Source organism: Aythya marila, assembly GCF_965140915.1.
Source record: "Aythya marila genome assembly, chromosome: 5".
In the NCBI taxonomy this organism is placed as follows: Eukaryota; Metazoa; Chordata; class Aves; order Anseriformes; family Anatidae; genus Aythya; species Aythya marila.
The window spans coordinates 44,408,531-44,432,828 of record NC_139046.1 but is presented as its reverse complement, the minus strand read 5'-3'; the positions used below and the strand labels follow the sequence as shown (position 1 = coordinate 44,432,828).

At 34.8% G+C, this 24,298-nt stretch overlaps 1 protein-coding gene across 3 annotated transcripts in view; it reads right to left on the bottom strand.

Annotated features, from left to right (window-relative positions):
* The window catches only part of AKAP6 (A-kinase anchoring protein 6), a gene marked incomplete at its 5' end in the record, with an annotated part of 220,546 nt that overhangs the window by 29,090 nt on the left and 167,158 nt on the right, over positions 1-24,298 (bottom strand). For all 3 annotated transcript variants that reach the window (XM_082762186.1, XM_082762187.1, XM_082762185.1), the window contains 3 exons: positions 1,195-1,410; positions 17,760-17,984; positions 21,426-21,572. In XM_082762186.1, coding sequence (XP_082618312.1) covers positions 1,195-1,410; positions 17,760-17,984; positions 21,426-21,572 — 588 coding nt within the window. The remainder of the gene's footprint in view (positions 1-1,194; positions 1,411-17,759; positions 17,985-21,425; positions 21,573-24,298) is intronic.

Here is a 24,298-nt window from a genome sequence, read left to right as displayed (position 1 = left end):
GCACTCCCGCTTTATAACATCTGATAAAGGTATGTAGACAGCAGATTATTATTACCTTCAACACTTCACTTCTCTACAGCATATTCCTCACTGACTCACTATTTCTTGGCTGGTTTAGACTGATAGTATTTTCATTCGGGAGCTGCCAGTTTTTCTAAACACTGTATTGTATATTTTAATATTACACTAACACAAACAAACAACTCCAAGAGAAATACAGCTTCTGTTATTTCTTTAAAGGAACTTTAACAAAAAGAAGTCAAAAGTAATATTTCACTACTTAGTGTTAGTCAGAAATAGTGTTAGACAATTGTCAGGAAGTATGTGTCAAGTATTTTTTTTCTTTTATTTGTTTGATATAAACCTAAAAAAATATGTAAGCTTGTCACTTGTCACAAATCTCATCAAGGCTCTTCAGTATATGCATTACATAGGGTTATTACTGCTGTCAATGTGGCTCCAGTATACAGACTTCAGCATTATGACAGAACCACAGAACATGCTGAGCCAATTCATCCATTACAGCCAATGGTGTTACAGTAGGGATTATTTTGTCCCCCCTATGGTTTATTGTTTAAATGTAGATACTGCATTGTAGTATAGTTTATGCTGTAAAAAAACTGTCTAATTTATGCCACTTAATGGATGGTTTAAGCAGAGTGCTATTTTGCCTCTTAGGAATCATTTCCATGAGATAAAAGCAAATTAATGCATTTTACTTATATTCAAATAACACAGATTTATATATTAATCACATACTCCTGGCATTCTATGTGAAATACACATCTACTGCTGAGATACTAATTAAAATCAGCCGTACTTACACAAAAAATACTTTTTCTGAAATTTATTTACAATCAATGAAATATGTCTCTGGGCCCAATTCTGTTAGGTACTGAGAAACTTGGCTTACACTGATTGTTTTCATTACTCAACATGATCAGATATGATGAGATTAAATATCCAGCAAACAGAATATGCATATTGTGAATTTATCTTCTTAATCTGTGGTGTCCATACAATACAATGTTTTGTGAAAAAGTAAAAAGCTTCACTTGTTGCCAGTAGAGACTGGGAATAGCATCTTCAGCCAAAAGAAAACAGTCTGAGATGAACTTGCTTGCCTAACACTGAAAAATGTCTGTGGTGAAAAATGAAATCTCATGAGATATTTTTAACGTAAACATCACTCACCGAGTCTTTTTCCAATCTCTTCTGTAGCCTTGTTTGCCACTGGACAGCTTGCATGACAATGGCTTCCCACCTCCTCTCAAGGTTTACAATTATCAACTGCATGGACTGGTGATCTGCATTTAGGTTGCAGGTCTCCTGGTCATCCAGGAGGTGCTGGCATAATCGCAGCACTGAGGCTACCCCACGACGTCTCTGTTTGATCTCACAGCATAGGGACTGCAGGACAGACAGATGATAGATGTCAGTGTGGAATACTTTGCACGTGAAAACATGAAGTATTATCTCATAGCGAATGGTGCTAATAGTTTTTTCAGCTCTTCTATAAATTCCCATACTTAGTGCCACAGCTGAGTGTTTTATTTTCAGATAAACACAATCTTAATTGCACAGAAGGAGTAAAGCTACTTTCAGTCTTCTTCAAATAAATGCCATACATAGCTAACTGTCTCAATAATGTTGAAAGTGTTATGGTGTACACTGGTAAACCAGTGTATTCTTCCTTTTTTTCCATTCAGTTGGGACACATCTGAAACAAGTTATCTTGCCAGTAATCAAATTCAGAAATACTTCAGAAAAAAAATGAAAAAAAATCAGTATTAATGCAATGAGAATATATATATACTACATATATATAGTGTGTGTATACACACACATACTTCTCAGAAAACAAAACAAAAAACAAACAAAAAAAACAAAAAAAAACAAACAAACAAAAAAAAAACAACAACAACAACAACAACAATAGAAATCATGGCTCATATGCACCCTGTCAGAGGAGAAACCTTAAGAAAGGAGAGTAGAGAGGTCACTATAAAATTCTGTACACATGTTTTTTGCTATCATAAAATATTTCCAGGGTATTTCTATATTCAAGTAAATTTAGGAACACTATGATAACTGTATCCCTCTCAAATATGGGTTATTCATTGCATTTATTTCATCATACAGACTCCAGTGCCACAAAGAATGCAGTCTGATGTGAACTGCATGATGGGAGACAATCACTAAGCCCTAATATTACTGAATATTGATGGGAGCCAGGATATGCTGGTTATATGCCAGAAACCTAAATAACTACACTGAGAGTCTCATTGAATAGCAATATAAATAATGCATCTTACATGCCAAAGCTAGAGATCTACCACCCGGAAGCAGTAATGGCATGGGGTGCTTCTGAGCACAGTTTTATATACAAACACAATTACACATTATAGTCACTCAATATCAAACCAGGATTTGACTCATAATGTGTTTTTATAATAATATCTACAAAGCCAGGGTACACAAGGCACAAATGCTTCTGAGGATGACTACTTCAGACCATCTTCCAAGACCCTATAATTTTATAGCATTGCATGGCTCAAGTATACAACTATTGTTGGAGGCCTGTGCTACTCCTGAATTTAATGGGACTGTGCTCCACACATGGGAGCTTTCCAGATAATTTAAATTGTAACTTGCCAACATCTGGTTCCCTCTGTGGGATGCCACAGATGAAAGTGCATGACCCTATGAGAAAATCTCAACTACCATCTTTCCTGAAGACAGGGTATTTGCCTTTAAACTTCCAGTTAATCATAAGAAGCAATAAATAAATAAATAAATAGAAATTTAAAAAGCAACCAGAGCTCTCAAAGCTGTTCAAAACTGTTTACTGGTAAGCAGTCAAGACACGTCCTCCTGAATTTTACTAGGAAAACAATAACAGTATATAGCATGTGAATTTAAGTTCCAAATTTTCATAACACTTATATGTTAAAAATTGGAAGGTCTACTTAGAAATATTGTACATCTACAGAGTATTTTGCTTCTGGAAGTGTGTGTTTGATCAATAGCATTAAGCTACAAGCAAAACAGTGGTATACACATCTAAAAACATATATCCTTTCTTTGCCTACGGGTAGCGTACAAGTGATTTTTTTATTCAAAGCCTTCAAGAGAAATGATGATTAAACCCACAAACATAGCTGAATTACTAATCTACTTTTACTGGCACAATTGGGCCATTCTAACAGTTAACAGATTGCTTATTAATCAACAAGGGTAAACAAGACAATGCAATCTCATTTAAGGCAGAAGTTTTAATGCCTAAAAGTATTTGTGTTCAAAATGTTAATCCTGATAAGGCTTCATTAGAAGACGTCTTAAAATGATTAAGTACATTTCATTGTAAAGTACACTGAGTAGTATATCAGCAGGTGGACATTTCATACAGATGTTCCACTTACTGATATAATGCATTCTATAGCAATGTAAATTACCCTAACTCCGTAATAGCTGGAATTCTATTACTTCTATAATGAGAGAACTCTGTACCTTTAATATTTCTGAATTTTAAATAAGGTGAATGACAAATTCCCAAACCACTATTTATGGCAAAATATGACCAGGAATTTTATTATCCAATTTATACCAGAGCTGCATTTTCACTTACATTTCCTGAACTTGCCCTTATTTATTTTCCTAGAGTTCATTACTAGCTTCCTACACAGTTCTTTATGTAACCACCATGCCTGACACATTTCCCTTCTGATTCTGTTCATTAGCCTAACATCACATCAGAAGAAAAAAAAAGAATGGGGGGAAGCCCTGACAAAAGATAAAGTCATGGTTCTTACTTTATACTGTATATCAGCTAAGAAATTCAGTTTTATGGAAGTGATGGTAAGATACATACTGATGGCAATCAAGTTTATATAGATATGCATTAACTTCGTGGAAGTCAACACAGAATCTGGCCCCATATCATTAACTTACCTTGATCACTAACTTACCTTGATCAATCTGATTATGTCATCCCTTAAAAATATTGTTCATTTTTGATACAATACCATATCATATGATGAGGTAAGAAGTATTTAACTCATAAGCTATTATATGGGAATTTAAGTGAGGCCTTTACATTGTGTTAGCACACAGAGCTACAGGATCTGAGTCATTTTTAATTTACATCAATTTTACACCAGTCTAATAACAGTAGCTTTACTGAAGCTATTTCTGATTTACATGGCTGTGACAGTACAATTAGGCCTATGGCACTTTTGTTTCAATTTTATTATGTGATATTATGGTTAATATTAAACAGGAGAAGAATGAAGTGCTTGTATATAACAGCGTGTTGAAAGAGTTGGCTATAGCAACAATACTTTAAAAGCCAGAGAATTTAATCATGTTAAGACATCTTTAAACCCTACATAATGACAGTAGCAATAATGAATCTAAGCAGTATTATGGTCTGGTATACAATGTCCTAAAGGGACACAATAATTTTCTGTATCCTATGTCATGACACCTCACAGTGTTGTATATCCATCCATGCTCTGCTGTTGTTAAAATGGCATGCTTGTATAAAAACCAGTCAGTAGGGAAATTGTACATCCAAAGTATGTTTCCAGGACCACAGTTACATCACTTATTTGCAAGGTACATCATTCTGCATTGCGAATTAACAGCTATAATTCATGATAAATTAAAAAAAAAAAAAAAAAAAAAAAAAAAAGGAATAGAAAGAAATAAAAAATCTGACAGATTACACAGAGTATCTCTACCATAGAGGCTTTAGCTGCATGACTACAGCTGCTGTGGTAAGCAATTGGGTACTTGACAGTTCAGAAAATTATGAAATGATCTCACAGTAGACTGTGGAGTATCATTTAGGCTCCTGTGTGTGCAAAAGTTTTGCTGGAATACAGACTAAGAGATGAGGTACATTCAACTGTGGCTCCTCATGCTATCATGCATCTGTTAAGCTGCACTAGCTGTAAATACAATCCAAACCATTGCAAATGTGGGAGAAACACATTAACTTTATCATTTGCAGTGAGACTTAAATTAACATATACAACTTTGTTTGCTGCAGGCTGAGCGTACACAGTAACAGCAGCTGCCATGTATGAACCTGACTTTGTGTCTGAGTCCTTTGCTTTGCAACAGATACCCTGGTAACATTGAGGTGTTATTCATTATAACATTATTGCAAGTCATGTTTTCCCATCCTGAGGATTCCTATCTCTGCTGCTAGAATCTTGGGAGATTTTTCTTCCCTCTGACTATTTTCAGTGCTTTGAAGTTATCACCCGCATAGCTAAAAAGGGCTAGCTGAAACTACTTTCACAGCTTGTTAATACCATGCCTTAAATCATGTGGAAAAGCCCCTGCCGAGTCAAATGACATCAAACACTCCTTCCAAACCATGGGCTAACAGCACTATCTGTGGGGATGGAAGTACCATGATTTGGCCACAAGGTGTTCTGTATGACTCTGAAGTGAAATGTAGGTGACCAGAAACATGTATGCAGTTTTAAGCAATGCCAGAGGATGTAGGAGGCATATAATGGTGTGAAGCTGGGGAATATTAGAGTCCTCCAAGCCTCAATCCACAGCCTTCCTGCAGTGCATCAGTGCCTGAGGTGCAAAGCACCACCCCTTCCACATGAATGAAGGACATGGTTTGGAAATAGGCTTTCTTCTTACACTACATGGTAGATGACTCGGTCACCAAACCACTTTCATCAAGGTTCTTGAGCAGATGTTTAATATTGGTTGTTTAATAACACTAAGGTTCTCAGTGAACTCAGTGGGACTTGTTCCTAAATACAGTTTAAGAATTTGAAATTAGTTTAGTTAATTTATACCTGCATAATCCACATATAATTATCATATAAAATGTTTAGATATGATTTTCATAGTACTATTTGTTACATATTGTTTGTGGAAATCATTTTTAAGTGATCTGAATTTCTTTCAACCATTTCTGTCTTTCTTGCTTTTGCTCTACACTTAGGGATATATGAGGTCCATGCAGGAAAGGCTTTGAAACAACGTTGGAAGATGATGCATGTTAACCTACACGGAATAATTTTCGTTGTACATTCAGGTTCAGAAGAAATGCCAATGTATACTGAGACTGATGTTATTCCTAGCTTTATGTTGTGTTTCTACGTATGGGGAATACCTAATGGGTTTAGGAAAATGAAAGAAGCTCCACTGCAGATAAATCTGGAATGATCCACTCTAAGAGGAAGTTTCTGTCTAACCTTGGTCTCTTAAAGGCTTACTCTTTCTCCTTGCTACAGGACATAAGTTTGTGTGAAAGGGAATGATATCCTTCCTATTGCATCTGTTGTCACCTAATGGAAGATGATAGGAAGATGAAATGATTGATCTGTTGTTCAGCAATCATATACAGAAATAAAAGGCAAAATCTGAGAAAGGAAACTGCCCTTCTCAGTATGACAATCAAACAACTCTTAAAAGACGTAATTTGCGTCTTTGTATCTGATTTTTGGCTAGCACAGCGCTTTGGTTTTCAACAGTGCTAACATAAAACTTTAAGAATCACGATTAACATCACTAATATATAAGAAAAGGGGAAAACAAGAAAAAATATGCTTGCAAATACTTGGCAAAATTTAGTTTTTAGCTTTTTCTGTAGAACAGCAATGCCAGTAGGACATTCCCTTGTTAGGGGTGATGCATCCGTGTATTTCAAATTTCACTCTTACAGGACATTTGGTGAAATAAAACTCTTTGTTACTGAATGAAAAACAGTAACTCCAAAAAACGTTATTAATAAGAAAGTAATTCCTCAAAAATGCCTAAAGACAAGGATAGGAAGTGAATGATGACTTGCCATCTTTCAGAAAAATACTGCCAAACCTGGGTGCTTTTGCTGACTTCAAGGTTAAAAGAAAATGTCACCTAATATTGGAACTCTACTCAGTTGCAGACTGTGGGACTTAATCTATACTGAAGCTAAATATTCTATAAGTATGCAGTGAAGTGCAAAAAGCAGCAATTGAAAAATGACATGATTAAATGGCACAACATGCAATCATTTGCTCTCAATTATATCAATGTATCTTCTTCATTTCAAGGAGTCAGGCAGAAATATTGTTTTTTAAATGCCTCTATTAAATTGGGCACCAATAATAAAATAGATGAGAGTCCTAATAAGCTCATTTACGTAACATACATCACACACCACAAAACTATTCTCTCCAAACGGGTTTGTTCATAGATTTGTCTCCTGGTTGTCAACAGTCTTGGCTATATTAAAAGATTTTAAAGGCACAAGGCTTACAGACCATTCAGTGGAAAACCTTTGTACTTAACCCTTGAGACATCTTTAATGCTAATTATGGAAAAAGTATTGATATAATATCTTTGCTGTCACATTTTATTATGATGATGGTGACAACAGAATCTAGGACTGACACTTCAGAAATGTCACCTAATTGCAAGTCAGAAATACAGAATGACAGTTTAAAGTAGACTATGACTTCTTTCAAAACAGTGAACTGTTTCTTTTTATTTCAAAGCCCTGTTTTTAATATCATTACAACCACTAAATTGCTACACCGATCATTTCTCTCTGCTTTGCAGTGTTACATTATCTCTCTTCCAAGTCTGAGTACAGTTCACCATATTCCTTGTGAACTGTGTGTATTCCAACACACTTGAAAATGGCTATGATCTAAAAAACTATTTCAGTCTTACAGTGACTTCAAGAATCTACACCAGAGCTTGTATTCTATGTATGATCTAGTACTTAGTAGATTTGGGTTAATTTTTCATTCATTCAACTATCTTTAAAATAGTACAAGGGAATTTGTATTTATTTGTAATCAGTAATGCAAATAAACATATTAATTAGGTAAATATAATTATTTTAAATACAATAATTATTTTTTAATAGCCTTCTAAGAGTACCTGTGTTTTTTCTTTTCCATTTTTCTTCACAAGTACAGTATATGCATCAAAGAAAAAAAAAAAAAAAAAAACCACAATCCAGAATAAATGCTTCTGGTCGTAGTCCATAAAAGCTGCCATTATATCTATACAGCAGTCTTTGATTTCTTTGTTATATTCCTTGTGCTTGTTTCAAAATATTTGTTTGTAAGAATATTGTTGAATGGTCTGATATTTAGCTTATATTCCCATGTAACTAGTAATACGTAATATACTTCTCTTCATAAATTAAAAACACTATTAAAATTCCAGACATATAAAACAATATGAAGATTAAGTTACTATAAAAGAAACTATAATAGCTTACAGATTGCTTGTATCATTACTAAAGAGCTGGTATCTATTACAGTGTCTCTCTGGAATAAAGAATGCACTTTTGGCAATAATCTGTTAAAAAAGTGCCCATTATTGTAAAGATGCTCCTATCTTAGCTGTAAACTAGCATGCAATTACAGGAAGGTAACTTTTAAAAATAAAAGAAAAACAGTTTTGGATGTAAATGTATTTTTCTTATTGAAATACAGCATACAGTTTCCAAGCCTTATTTTTTTGTGTTTGAGATAGGGGATTAATTAGATTCATTACCACAACTATTTTAGAGCTACTTACTACCTATGGCAAAGTTGGGCTTAACTTAGTTCCAGGGGGTAAGCCAAGTCATTCAGACAGAGAAGCCAGACATGATGGCAGGAGGATCCATTTTTCTACTCTGGCACTGTTTGTGTTTATAAATCCATTCAGTTCATGCCCTTTTTTCATTCAGTTTGTGAAGTTCTCTCTGGGTCTCTTTTTTTTTTTTTTTTTTTGCCCCCAGAAAATGCTAAAATAAAAGTAGGGAGAACATAAGACAGGTATGATAAATATCAGGACTGTGTTTTGCTTTTGTGATGAATCCTAAACCATGCTACCCAAAAAATCATTTGCCTGTAGTGGACATTACAAACTTGAGATTTTTGCTAGATAACCACACTGGGCAGAGTTTCAAATGAGCTTGTGTTGAAATTCAAGAGAAGAAACAACTCAATGTACAAGCGAAAACCTTACAAAATCCACTGTGGCATAAATGAAGCTCGACTTTACTTCCAGTTGTTGGAATTCACTTAGAATTACAGTTTAGAAGAAATCAAGATATTTATCAACATACGTCACACATTAGAGGCAAAGAAACCCTCCAATTGGCTAAAAACTGTTAGGTATCAATTTCAGCCATCTTTAATGAACTATTAAAGCTTTGTATCCTGACTCAGACCTACATAACAGGTTTTAAAGGAAAAGTTTCCTGCATGGAGATGCATCAACACCTGTAGCCCTCAGGCTGAGGTTCAGGTGTTGATATTGTACTTAATCCCTTTTTTATTCAGTTCCCCCACAAATGGTAGACATACATTTTTGCTGTCTTTGTGCAATTGGCCTGGCATATTCCAAAATGTAGTGAGAATTTAACCTATTCTGAATTACAGGAAAAAAGCATCCTGCAGCGTATTGGTATTACCTTTTTATGGGACAGCAGTGAACATAAAATAAATTGGACTAATCTTTTGGAGACTTCAGGCCAGGCAGGGTGACAGTAAAGGGAAAATAAACACAACTAATGAGTAAGGAAAAAGAGATTTCTGTTGGCTCTTTTCTTGTGTCAGTGAAGCAAATTTAGCCTGGATTCAAAACTGTACAGCCTGAGCTGTTCAGAGGTAAACAGAGGAAAAGATATGGTGCTTTCATGTGCATCTGTACATGCACAATGACAACAAGCAGGCATCTCTAGAAATGGAATTCCTCATCTTATTTCAAAAAAGCAACACATCTCAGAATGGATGTCATTAAAAGATAAAATCATTATGTTCATTGTTTTGTCATGTCTTAATCATGAATACATACACACACGCACTTGTTTTTTCTAATTTCAGCCTAAGACAAAACTAAAAGTGCCTTACAAGAGAGGCTACTTGTCAGCCAGCATTGCACTGAAGTAGGCTCAGATTCATATTTTAAGTAGGCTAGGCTAATTCAGTATTTAATTTGCAGAAATAAGTTTTAAGCAAATGTTTGCATAAAGTTTTAAATTAACATTAACTTGCTTCTTACACAACTCAGGCATGAGTGTAACATGACTGTGACATCCACAGGTTAGCCCCAGGGTTACAAGAAGGCTGGAATTAGAATGGAGGGCAGGAGCTGGTGATGTGGTCAAGATGAACAGTGAATGGGAGTCAAAAAGCTAGAAGCTGTCAAAAGCCAAACACCTCGATGAGGTGACTGTGTATGGTGGTGTTAGAGGCTCAGCATTAGTTGTTTTATTGCACCTTCAACTGCCATTCTTCCATTGCCTGGACAAGCAGGATGAGGAGGCTAGGTATGACAAAAACAAAGAAGGCATGAAACAGGCTGTGTTTCCTTCACTGATGCTCAGAATAGAGAACATTATGACATTGCATTTTTGTGCTCAGAATGTGAAAATAAACATCACCACAGTAAAAGGAAGGTGGTACACTACAAATGATATCGCATTGCCAGCGGTTGGTGAAACACACAGAAAATCCATCAGAATAGGGGCCAGGCCTTCAGTCTCATTCTGAGGTGTGGAAATGCAGTGCTTTCCTAACAGCAGTAAGGCAATCATTCTCCTAAGGACAGGAATTCACATACTTTCTTTCTCCATTGACTGTATGCAGCAGGCATAATCTAAGCCACTCCGCTGTCTCTAGTAATACGTTGCCCATCTGCAAATCCCATTCCTGACAGACATCTCATACTTGTGATACATAATACACCTGATAGGGATTGCAATAACACTTCAGTGTACATACTGAAGTCCTGTTCTTTTAACACTCATATTCTTACTCATCCTGAATTACTCTTTACCCTGCAAATAATTCTACTAAAATCAATGGATTTCCTGGCAGTATGAAATTATTTTTAGCGTGAGTAAAGGTATTACTACAGTCTATAATACTATTTTCTACTGGGACAATGACCTATTAACTTACATGCAAAGATGAAACTTGGGAAACCTCCTATGTACTGAAACCAAAATTAGGCAACGGTCTACTAGGTCAATTATCCACCGATTAAAGAAAAACCTCATTAGTAGGATTTAATGGCTCCAGAGAACACAATTCAATCAATAATCCACTAATATTGGAGAGTTTTGCACCAGAAAATGCAATGCGATGGCTCCAAGGGGGCATTCATAGACAACCAAATAAATCATATAATCACATGCAGTAGTACAAAGTGGACCTTAATGGAGACAGTACAGTGATTTTTTGTTAATTCTCTTATATTTCTAGTCTGTACTGTACTACTTTTTCTACATGTTATCACTAAAAAAAAATAAAAAAACACCTTAGAAGCCAAGCGAAGACCCTCACTTTTCACTTGCACTGTAAATTAGTGCAACATAATCTTGGCCTGTTTTCAGGAAAAATATTTCATTCTCTTTTTCATTCTCTTTTTCTTTTGTCATCTTTTGCTTTCTTTTCATTCTCCTTTTCCTTTTCCAAGTTGATAGTAATTGAAGAGGAAGTTTCTGGTTTTGCAGTAAATAGATCTCCAAGGCAATAGCAAGAGAATAAGCAGTTGCATTTTCAAGGAGTCATTTGGGTGGGTCAAAAGAAGAAAATCAATTGTATCTTCAATGATAATGACAACAATAAGTGATGAAACTGAGAATGTTCTCTCAAAAGAAGCCAAGTCAGCTATTTTCACTTCCACACAACTGACTCTTCAAGAGACCATTACTGTGAGGGAAAATGTAGCCCAAGGACTTCAGACACCAATGACACAAAAGGCTGGGAAAGGAACTGTAAGCCATTTTGTCACTACAAAATTGCAGGTTTTACTTTGTAGTGGCTGATCTGGAACTGTACATGAGGATATCTTTTGTTTCACTCAGCTTGAGTCAGCCTACTCAATACATGAGAATTAAATGCAAACTATTCCAGTACAGTATGGAAGATAGAGACAAGTATTCCTCAGCCACATTGCCTCCTCATCAGTTCCAGTTAACAAGAACAAAATGACTCAGATAAGCACCCTGATGCATGTTCCGAAGGGCTGAGAAAAACTGGGGTTAAACTTTACTGAGAAAGAAATGAGCCAGTACTTAGTGGGGAGGAACCTCACAGATATTAGCAGTCAACCTTCTGCAGTTGGCTCAACATCTTCAAATCCCTCAAGTCATAAAGATATTCCTGATGATTCCTTGAGTGGAATTTATCTGATCAAATGGAGAACTTGATGACTGAACTAATCATTTAGAAGCAGGTATTCTGAAGTACAGTTTGCCTTCTCTGCAGCCAGACATCTAAAACAGGACAAATTAATTGCATCCCAAAAGTCCTTATTTCTTTCCAATTACTATAAAGGAAGCTCAGACCAGATCTCTACAGTGTAGGTATCTAAAGCTGAACTACTTTATCCTATCTCTACCCTATGGCTGTGCATGTTAGTATACCAGAAATTAGGGGACAGTACATGAGGGAGAAAAAAAAAAAAAAAAAAGACGTAAGAAGGAAAGAACATATGAAGTAGTCGCCTAAAAATAGTCACTAGGCCATTCTCTCCTCCACTGAAGGACTCAATGTATTGCTGTATCTGAGCTCTTCTGAAGTCAGGCTGTTTCTGTTACAACAGTAACCTCTATCCCACATCCCAGTCTTAGTACAGAAGCCCATGACCACTACTGAGTTAGAAATGCAAGCAGATATTTTATGATACCTCTGTGGAAACCTGTGGCATACCAGACATAACCATCCCTGGTGGCTAGATCTTCTGTGTCCCTTTTTTTCCTGCAGCAAATGGCTAACTTTGGGGGGGAAAAGGGTTTTAGACAACCAGATAGCACTTATAATTAATTTTGAGATTTTGATTAATTAAAAACAAAGTAACAGCCTAATAAAAATCAGAATTCACAGATCAAGCTTCACAGTCCAAATAGGATGATGGAATGAAATCTGCTATCTCAGATCAGATATTTTGTCCTCAATGGGAACTGTAAATTGTATTATTGTTGCCTTTAATAGAGAAAGCTTATTGAAACACAAACTGAACTTTCTTTCACTAATAAGCATATTAAATAAAAATTTGAGAAACACTTGAGTATATTAAGTACTGGGTGATTATATATAAAATATTGAGTATTGATATTTGAATATATTAAAACCAAACTCTGAGATATAAAACCACTTCTTGTGTTAGAGCCAAAATACCACATTTTTGGCAAAATAATAAATATATACACATATATACATATGTTGAACTCCTTATTGTAAAGAGGTGGATTCTTAGTTCTTAGTTAAGTGGCCTAAAAAAAATGCTGCTTTGGAATGGTAGGTTATATAAAATTAAGCGTGAATTTGCTTCAAACCTTTTTAAGTGGCATCAAGCTATATTTCACTTTGGAATCCTGTCTGTTTTTCATGAGATTTAATACTTTATGCCTTCTTGTTTGTTGAAATTTAATCCAAACAAAATTTTGGTAAACATTTCTTCATCTGTGAAAAGACTTAAGGCTCTGAAGTCACACTCTTTCTGAGAAATTTATTAAAATTATTACATTTTTATCATGTTAGAGGTATAAAAAGGATTAAATCCTGCTTGACTTCTTTTGGACTTTCTGTTGGAAACTATTTTGCATACTTTTGTTACATGCACATTAAATTTCTGTAACTCTTTGATTGCAGCTCTGCCAGCAACATCATTCCAAAAATTGTAAAGCATCCAAGATGCAGTAGCAAAAGTGATTCCTGGCACCTACAGGAACATTTTTCCAATCTCTGAGTCACCAAACCTTTACTCAAAGTTAATATTTTTCTTTGATTTCAGTATGTCTATAATCCCGTACACTCCCAAACTAACTCTCTTGTGTTTTATTCAAGAGAATTTTGTTTAACTGAATTGCTTTTATGATGTGCAATGCTGACTTATGCACGCTTTTCAGTTACAATAAAAGGCATCAGAAGAGGTAATGATTAACTGATTGATTACAAATTACCAATGCAATCTACCTTGCTTCACCAGAAAGTTCAGTTGCTTTAGGCAACAAAGAAATAAGAGACGGTGATCAGAAATACTTTTTTTTTTTTTTTTTTTTAAGGACATTGCATCATCTGGCATGCTCAGCCAAGAAATCAGTGGAAGACGAAAACATTTGCTTCAGAGTGAGTCAAGCCATCAGAAATAGTCACAAACATCTGATAAGATACTGTTTACAAGGCAAATGAGTATGGCAACAAATACTACTAGCTATGGAATTCAATACATCATTGGCTTTTAGAAATATTAAATGAGAAAGTGTTTCCAACATATTTTGATTCAAATGATTTTGTCTTATTCCAGTAATGAATCCATTGACTTAAGTCCATGGGAACTACAGTGTTGCTGAAAATTGGGCATCTCTATTTTAAAGACCCAAATACAGACTTAGGAGACAGGTATGACAATAGAGCATGCTGTTTCCTGGTTCACATGAAATCAAAAGCTACATGAAATGCAGCTTTATTGTTGCCAAAGAACTTTAGGTCAGAAAACTTCTGCTAAAATCCTGTTATATTTTTTTAACTAAATTTGGAGGCGGGAGAGAAAAGAAAAGGAAATTATAAATCTAGCTAGCAAAAGTCATAGAAGCTTTTCTAGCTCTACATGACTGAGAAAGGATACCAAGATGGACAGGTACTCACAAATCTAAGATTGTTCTTGAGTAGCTGGCCTGTGAGCCAAAGCCATAACAACTACCTTTTGATGCTAATGGGTCATTGATCTATACTGAACACTTGAAATGTAAAGTTTTATTAGAGGTGACAGAAATATATGACTAATTATTTAAGCTTCTTTGTTGTTTTTTGGAGGGTATTTTGCACAGAAAACAGCATGCTTTTTGAAGTCCTGGACACATAAAAGCAAATGTGGCAGAACACACCTACTTACAAGCCAACAAGCACACATATTTCTGGCTACATCTTACTCAAATAATGAAATTTACTAAAACTTCCATGAAAGAATGTGATTTCTTTTTATTATTGTTCCTCATTCTTTCCTGCTCCAAGTCTCTCCTGACCCACAAAATTGCCATACATCATTAGGTTAGGAAACCAGTTGTGCCAATTATTAGTCTCATGACATTAGGTATTTCAGCTGCTAGAATTATGTGTTTACCTGAGAATCCTCTATTCTATTTAAACAGTATGTGTCTAGTTCTGGCCCTTGTACTTTCAGTGGAATGCAAAGAACATAAACTCTGGGACTCAAAAGGCAGAACAGAAATTTAAGAAGACGAATAAATAAAATAAATATATGGTTGTGGTTATGAAGGTCTCATGAATTTACGTCATTCTCTTGATTTTCTTGGTCCAGATTGACCTGTATTTTATGTCGCAGCAAATCAGGAGTAAGACACCCTCACTTTCTCCTTTAGCACTGTGCAACTTGTGTTCACTGTTTCCCACTTTTTGACAGTAGCCGGGGTTAGGCTACATTTGGGAGCACACTACTTAATGTTGTTGTGGAATGGCCAGCAAGTGTCACTATAGACTGAAGCAAAGTTTGTGCCTCTCCCTTGGAACTAACTATGAAAATATCTGAAGAAAATATCTAATATCTGAAAATATCTAATTTAAAACATAACATTATAGAATGAAAATCAACAGCATTGTTGAGTTTATTTTATTAAAAATGTTTCTGTGTACAATGGCCATGTGTATAATTGGGATGGTGCCATACAATAAATTTCCATTAAGAAACAATGACTCACTTACCACAGTGAAAGCAGTAATAAGGTTAAACTCTTAAGTTAAGTGGAAAGTAAGTCAGACTAAACCCCAGCAGGCTTCCTACTAGTGGCATAGCTAATGTTTTTGAAAATGTTCTAAATGTTCTTTCTCAAATATATGTATTATACATTGCAGTATTGTTAATTATATCCATTTTCTCTTTTATACACTTCCCCAGGAGATCAGTGAAGAATGGAAAACTTACTTATAGTGGATTTCAGATTTAATGAGACAAAGATGGTTTAATATATATGACAAAGTGATGTGCTCTCACCATATTTGATAGATAATTATTTTTTATACTCTAATGACTACCATTTTGAAAATAATTAATGTATTATTTATGTAATTAATAGATAATCAACCAAGTAATGAAATAGTCTGGTTATATCATGGTGGGTGGTACTATCCTGTTTAACATCTCTACAGCTCTTGGCAGGACAGCATGGCATATATAGAGACTAAACTTGAAAGATTTATACATATTCAAAATATGTAAGTAACACTGCTATAGTAGTTTTGTTCATATGTATATCTTCATTTACATATACATGCAAAGGACTTTAAAAACAAGTTTGTCTGAAATCAGATTTTTAAATCTATAGTTATGCCCTTCTATAAATGCCGTAATTTTCCACAGAAATAAGAACTATCCAGCATTTCCTACTGAAAACATGGATTGATTGCTGTAAACTTCTGCAGGTTTATCAACAGTCCTTCACAATCACTAGCATTTAAGTTTGCTCATAGAACAAATAGAATCAGCTTTTTTTTTTTTTTTTTTTTTTTTTGCCTTGTAGCAGAAGGCCAAGAATTGGGAAAAAAAGACAAAACAATATGGATCTCATAAGAAAATTTAAAATTGCACTCAAAGGGACATGTTCAGGAACCTAGAATAAAAAAAAATACAAAACACAACAACTTCATCTACATTGACACAACACCACAACACTCCCTCCCACTTAATCTTCATGACTGGAAAGCGAAGAGTTAAGTACCGTCTATTTGGGAAGACTGTCAGTTTTCCACAGATGTTTTCCTGAACACTTGTCTAAAAAAAGTATTTGTTTGGAAGTGTTTGCAACCTGCCCTTTGAGGTGAGTATTCAATAAATTGTCCATTGCCTTAAGAGTGCTGTTGCCCTAGACACCCTGATGTACTAGTGGAAGAGAAAAACCTCTTTACCTCTAAAGCTCGACAATTACTTGTGATTCATTTCTTATTCTTTGGTCAAAGATCACTTGCAGAGTAAAGTGACCTGTAATGAGGACTCAGATGAGGGTTTATTTAAAAGTCATAGCTATGAACAGAAGAAAATCACATGGTTCTACCAGGTTTGTTTGCCAACTTAATAGCTCTCTTTCCTAAACTGTCCCACTACTTTTGGGGAATGAAACAAAACATACAATCTCTGCTACATCAGTTGTAAAGCTGAATGATGGCCTTCAGCTGAACGAGCTTAACCATCTGAATATAGCATAATGACTACAATTCTTTTCCCTGCTTTCCATAAAGCTCCAGGTTTAGGCTTAACATGTGGCCTAGACTAACACAAATCTCACAGCGTACCTGTCTTTTTCCACATATCTGTTCACAATAAACTTCAATGTTTTCTCAGGTATGCTAAATTCATATACCTGTAAATGTGATCTCACATGGGCTATTCTTGACTTATATATGTAGAGAAATAGGCTATTAAATTGATGGCCACACAACATGTTAATTAAAATAACTGATGTAGGAAGTGAAATTCAGAGTGAAGCTTCTCATAAATCTCAGCTTTATAGTGAAGTAGAACGAAAAGACTGCTTTTCAACTTTGGTGAAATTAGCCCTTTAAAGATCTCTTCTGCTAAAGTTTAAGGAATAAATATTATTGCAAAGACTTAAAAAAATCAAAATGAATGAACACATTGTACACAAATAAATGTGAAAATATGAATGTATGATTACACATGTACATGCATTGCATTATGCTATGTATAAGATAAATATTTTATCCTACCATAAAAAAGAGTCTCTATGAAAACTACAATTGTTTTTTTATTACCTTAAAATATTGCAGTTGTTTCTCAGCATTCATTGTTCCTTCATTTTCTTGTCTCAGACAGGAATTGAAGATGAAAAGCTCTGTATCTCTCAGCCACCCTTTCAGCTCTTTGATCCTGACCTCCAGCTGCCTTACCAGGCTGCCGCTTTCAGGCGAGAGCAGGTCACGTGGACCTAACCCACTGTGCCCTACCATTGTGTCTTGGATCTTCTCTCCTAGGGTTTTCTAATGCATCAGATAAAGAAAATATAGATTAGTTTTATGTACCAAAACATATACAGGTTAATGTGCAACAAGAAGCATCTGTTAGATGACCAGAGATATTTTTATTTTTAAATTACTACTAATACCAATCAATTTCATTCTTTGTTTCCTTGTTTCAATCAATTTCATTTTTTGTATCCTTGTTTTTCACTTATGCCCCAGAGCTGTTCTCTCTGGGTCATTGACTTTGCTGGAAGCATGATAAATCAATGTTTATTAAGAGCAACCGTGGACCAAGAAGACAAAATGATACATAACTTTGTAAACTAGTTGCTTTACAGAATTTATCAGTTGCTTTAGATACTCATAAACATAAGACATATTAGTTTCTAGTCTGTAAGAACAGAAAATATGACAAACACTGAGTTCACCAAGCTCTTATGCAAGGTACCATCTATGTTTTTAGGGAAACATCACATTACTGAAATATTTCTTGAGATATACACTGTCAGGTCATAGTTTCCAAACTTGCAGCAAACTTGCAGAGCAGTCAGGTCACAAAACATCTGGCTTGCTTTTAAAAGTGGATGAACTCATCCAGACACCAATAAGCTAGAAACTGCAAAGCCTTGATGTTCCTGAACATCAGGCCAATTGCTTAGGCAACTAAATTTGGATATAAGTTCTTCATGTGAAGCATCCACTCTAAAAATAATGGACCACAATACACATTCACCTCTGATCACTAATGAAACTAATTTACTACAGCTTTCCAAAGTAGTAGTTCTAATAAAAAGAACCACTGAATAACATTTTGATAGTGAATGCTGTGATGGTAATGAATATTCTGAAGAGGCTGGAGACAGAAAGTTACCTTTCTTTTCAGTATTTTGAAAGGCAATCCTTTAACATCACAAGGGAGATATGCTGTTGCCTGCTTCTTCTATGCCAAGCAGTATTTTATCTGACCTATAAGAGGCTGACAGTCTGACACTTATAATAAGCACTAGATCTGTGTTACTGATTGTAGAATATTGAATATACACTGACAATCACATCCAATAACCTTTTAAACTGATAATTAGTGGTGGTTAATTGTTGTAACATGAAGACACAGTTTTAGGTGATCCAGTCAGCTGAAAATACATGCTTTAGAAAGTTACTAGAATATAATTTATAATACTGCAGTTAGCTTCCAAAAATAAGCTTTAAACACAAATAAAATTAGATCAACAGACATTAATCTACTATGTGGCATTCTGTAAATAACATCTTTAGGAGATCATAACTGAAAAACACGCTTTCTTGGCAACACCCTTCTATTTTCATCGTGCAAATATTGATAATTTGAAGACCCTCGGTGGAATCCAGCACTAGCTATTGTTTTTATGCTGTAACAAAAGTAGCAGCAGGAGGTGAAATCCATGCCCTTGGAGGGTAGGGTCACAAAAAAGAATTTATTGCCACTTTTTTGTTCTGGAACAGTTTGCAATCATAAATTCTTCATAAACAGAATACTTCAGAGAATGGTCCGTCTTCATAAATATACGACAGAGGACATCAATTTCATTTAATTCACAATTTGTGTCAGCACAGCAGATGCCAATGCCTGCCTTGATAGGGTTGTTTAATATGCAATTGAGACAGAGTAATATTCAGCACAGGGGACAAAATTTCACAGATTAAACTGTACGCACCACTGACATTTCATTCTAATGTATTTCCATTCCACACTGTTCACCTTAGATGAAAGTAATATTAAAAACCATATCCCTCTATTTTACCATTGTTAGAAGTTAAAATCCTTGTCTTTAATTTTTTTCATGCCAATTAAAACGTAATCATGCCAATTAAAACAGTATGCCTACTGCCGTTAGTTTCTGCAAAGATTTTTATTAAATTAAACAAAACTCTATCAAACTCTGCTTATTATTCATGAAGTTACATTTAGCAGGAAAACAGTAATACTTTATTTTTTATTTTTCTGTAAATGCTGAAATTAATGGAAAAACTAAATCGAGAGGTATATTTTGATTTTAACGTACAGAGAAGTGGAGGGCTTCAATTTTTTCTTAAGAAAGAGTTTTTCTAAATTTTTAGAATTATGTCAGGTACTTATCTCATATTTTATATACTACCAGCTAATCAGTACCACTGAATTAATCTGATTAAATACATTGAAAGTCATAAATGTAAGGATTACAACTATAATTAATTTTTTTTTAAATTGTCATAATTAGATGTAAAAGAATAAGTTAGTAAGCCCCATTTTTATTAGTAAATTTATTTATGTTCAAATACTTTGAAAATGCATTTGTTAATGCTACATATTAAACTTAGAAAGTAATTAGCTCACTAGTTAGACAACAAATTTTAATGTTTTCTGACAATTTGCACATTTAGAGAATCAAGTGGTTAGAAACAACTGTGCTGAACTAAAAAAGCCCCACCCTCTGTAAAATGGCTATTGCATTACCAAATAAGCTGAAGTGACACAAGTCAGTATTTAAAATGATGCTGGCAGGTTGCATATATAGCTTATTCGTAATATAGTAGAAATATTTTTAAACTAAGATAATAGCATGCAAAATTATGCAATGTAACTGTATTGCTCATATCACACATCTATAATTAATCATTTAAAGTAATTTATAAATTTATCTTACCCTTGATTTGAAGTGAAGGCAATTAACGAGAGAAGTGGATGGAAAAATATATAGTTTGACCTCTCTCTCTCAGCTGTTTTACAACAACAGGACAATAGTGTCTCCTGCACGGTGCCATCACTGGTCTCTGGGTAACAGAATCTCTATATTGCTTTTTTTGCCAGATTCTTGTATCTCACTCTTTGGCTGAGACCCAGCCCATCATAGCGTGAAATGAATTACATGAAACTTTTTTGGCTTTTGTCAAAAGTGAGCTGAATACAGCAGCATGAAACATATCCTGGCTGTATTTTTAGCTTCAGGTATTCAGATTTGTGTGGAATCTGCATATTTGTTTTTGAGCCATCAGTGTGACCTGAAATACGCAGTGACAACCCCACTTTTCATCTTAAGGGTACAGTAAATAGTTAAACAGTAGATGTCTCTAACATGTACCTTCAGAATAAATTCTATTAACATTCACTCAAGCATGACAGTCAGTGTATATCAGATATACTGCATTATAGTTGACTTGGTGCATACCCGTAATACATGGCATATTTTACTTACATTTTTTATGTATTAAAGAACTAAAATTATTAAAGTCAGACAGGAGACAAGCAAGGAATAAAAAAAATCAACAGAAGAGGAAAATAGTACGGAGTTTTTATAATAGCATGAGTAGCTTGTTTGAAATGTACGTGGTGAATTGAAAGAGAGAGATATTTGTGCCTCAAATTAGAAATCAGACAGACAGCGCACTTCAACACACAAAAATGTACACATAACCCACAAACAGTAATAAAAATGCAAATACCCCGAGCAGTTCCCATTTTTCATTAATTGAATCCACTTTTTCAAGGAGATCATTTGGTAGTAAAACACCACTTTTCTTCAGAGCTTCAACCTTACTGAGCAGTTCCATCTTTTTCGGGTGCCTGATTGACATTTCTACATTGTATCTCTAAAATGAAAAGAAATACATAACATTAGCTACTGTGAAGAGTCTTCTCTCTAAAAATTAAACTTTAATTCTATGTGTCCAGTTATAACCGCACTCACTATGCCATTCCTTTATTTATTATTTAAGCACACAACCTTCTCATTACATATCTGAAGAGACTTAGGTACCAACCACGTTGTCTTCTGGGTGACGTAAAAATGCAGGCAGTTAGCAATTGATTACATCTGGTGATGTTCACTCACTATATTCACTTGTGCATTCACTAACACTCACTGGTCTGAACCTTGCTCTGCCTCTGTATCATTCAGGGGAGCTGGTATCTTATTTTACAAAGACGCAACTTCAGCAAGTAGCACTGAGACTCTCCACTGGAAAAAGCCCAAGGAATTAATTTCAGAATTAGGCTTCCTGTAAAGTTTATTTCTTCTCCCTCTCATTCAGGATTTTGTCTCACACACAGGCCCTAAAAATTGCGGCACATGCCAATGTGAGAGCTTCACCTTAGAAAAAACATTAGACCTAACTCCCCTGCAATAGAATAGCAGTAACTATATTTGTAATGTATCAACCAAGAGTGAAATGGCACACAAACAACTGAAACGCTCACACAGTCCAATACTCTCTTCAACCTGTGACTACCCTGTATTTCCTGCACTGGTATTTATTATTTAAAAAATGAAAAAGAATGAAGAAAACAGGACTAAAACCTGAAACTTCTTTTTAAATTACCGGAATATTCTCAATATTTTAGCTGTACATATATATTCTATAAAAACATATTCTAATGTAGAGACACTTGCAAAAAAAATCTCTTTAAAACCTTTATTCTCTGAAAATCTGAATTAAGTATTAAATCTGATAGTAACTACAGTGATTAATCATGTTGTAGTAGCTGGCATGGTACCTCAAAAAATAAAATTTAAACACAGGCATACACTTCTATACATTCAGTAAGTCAAGCTCTCTCCATTACGTGTAAACCTCTCATAGAAACAGGACTTCTGATACAGTCAAAAATGTACCTTCTATTGGAAGTAGAGTTCAGCATACATTCTTACAAAGGTGTTTACGAGACATATGTAAATTTTGCAGAGCTATTAGCAAATTGCATCCTAAACACAAAGCTTTCTTTGCTTTATGTTCAGCCAAGAAAGCTGCTACAGCAGTTCATACTGCAAATGCTAGTAACTGGGCTAAGAACAAAAAATTAAACTTGTGTAAGAAATGTTTAAAACATGGGTGCTTTTGCCAGATCCAAGAACATGCTGTGTAGGAAAACAAAGCAAAAATACAATTGGAGACAGCTTAAAGAAAATAATAAAGGTGTGAAATCACTGTTTCAGCTAACAGGTCCTCAGCATTTCCATGCATATGTTTGCATATTGTTAGTTTCATATTTTAATCTTTCATTTACACAACACATGCACATCATTTGTATTATGTAAACTTCAGCAAATATTAGTCATTTGTGGATCATAGAGCAAATGTTTTAAATGAGGTGATTTAAACCATTTCTCATTATTAATGAACACTGATCAGGTGTCTGCGTATCCAAAATTACATGAATATGCATAGTAAAAAAAAAAAAAACAAGGAATTGTTTATAAAGAACTTGTCTTTTGATACAGGGAGTATTATGGCTACGGTTTCAGAAATGTACGATACCAGATATTGACCAGATTTGGCACCAGGGAACTGAATTCTCCAAGAGGTAACAGCATTTTATTGGACTGAAATGTTCAACAAGTACACTTCTCAATCCATATTTTTGCGTTTTCAACTAGAATGGTTACTGGAGGTGATTACAATCTCCTTTATATAATCTGATTTCTATTTAAAGATGATATAGCTGAAAAGGATTTGCATAATTATTTCCATAAGTACATGTAATATCAAGGGGAATCCAGAGTCCAATTTGCTAGGCACTGAAATCCAGTTCGTGCTACTCCCTTTCTTTTGTGAAGTGAATTAATAGACTGAGGGAGTCCTCTAGCTGTGTGACACTGGTGCAGGCATAGCTGGTTAATGGCTGTTATACAGCACCTGTTAGGGGCTGCTGCGGAGTGGACTGAGGTTGGTTAAGTTTCTGGGCAGTGTATGACCAACGAAGAAATAAAATACGGTGCATGTTTCATGATTACAATGTTCTTGTTAACACAGAAACATTAGATGTTTCATCTAATTTTGGACTAGATAAAATAATGCAATGCAGCATAATCCAAATAGTGTGACAGATGTTATAAAATGTTATTACATTAAAAAATAAATAAGCTAGACTTTATGTATACTCTCTGTCTTTGTCACCATGTAACCTACTGTATAAACAAGCATGATGAAAGTGCTGATTGATAGAAAATGCATTATACTGTAACTGTAAAAGATGAAAGTATTCAGTTCATTATTAGATGTATTGGTATGTGACTGAGAGTCAGTATTGTTTCATTTCTGGATATTTAATATGCAGTGTGTATTTTAAGTTAAGGGAAGGGCTTAATGTACAGAAGGTGCAGTTTAAGAACTGATAGCACTAGATGCTATTGCTAATGCTATTTTTTAATCCATTAAACACCTACACTCTAAGCAGTTGCATGGAAAAATTAGCTACCAGCTCTATCAGCGCTGCACAACCCTAGTCTAGTAGGACTACTTAATCCTGCGGTGAGAAGATAATTTAATCTTCAGATTCATTCTTTCCTCAGCTTTAAGTGAGCAAAGGCAGCTCCATT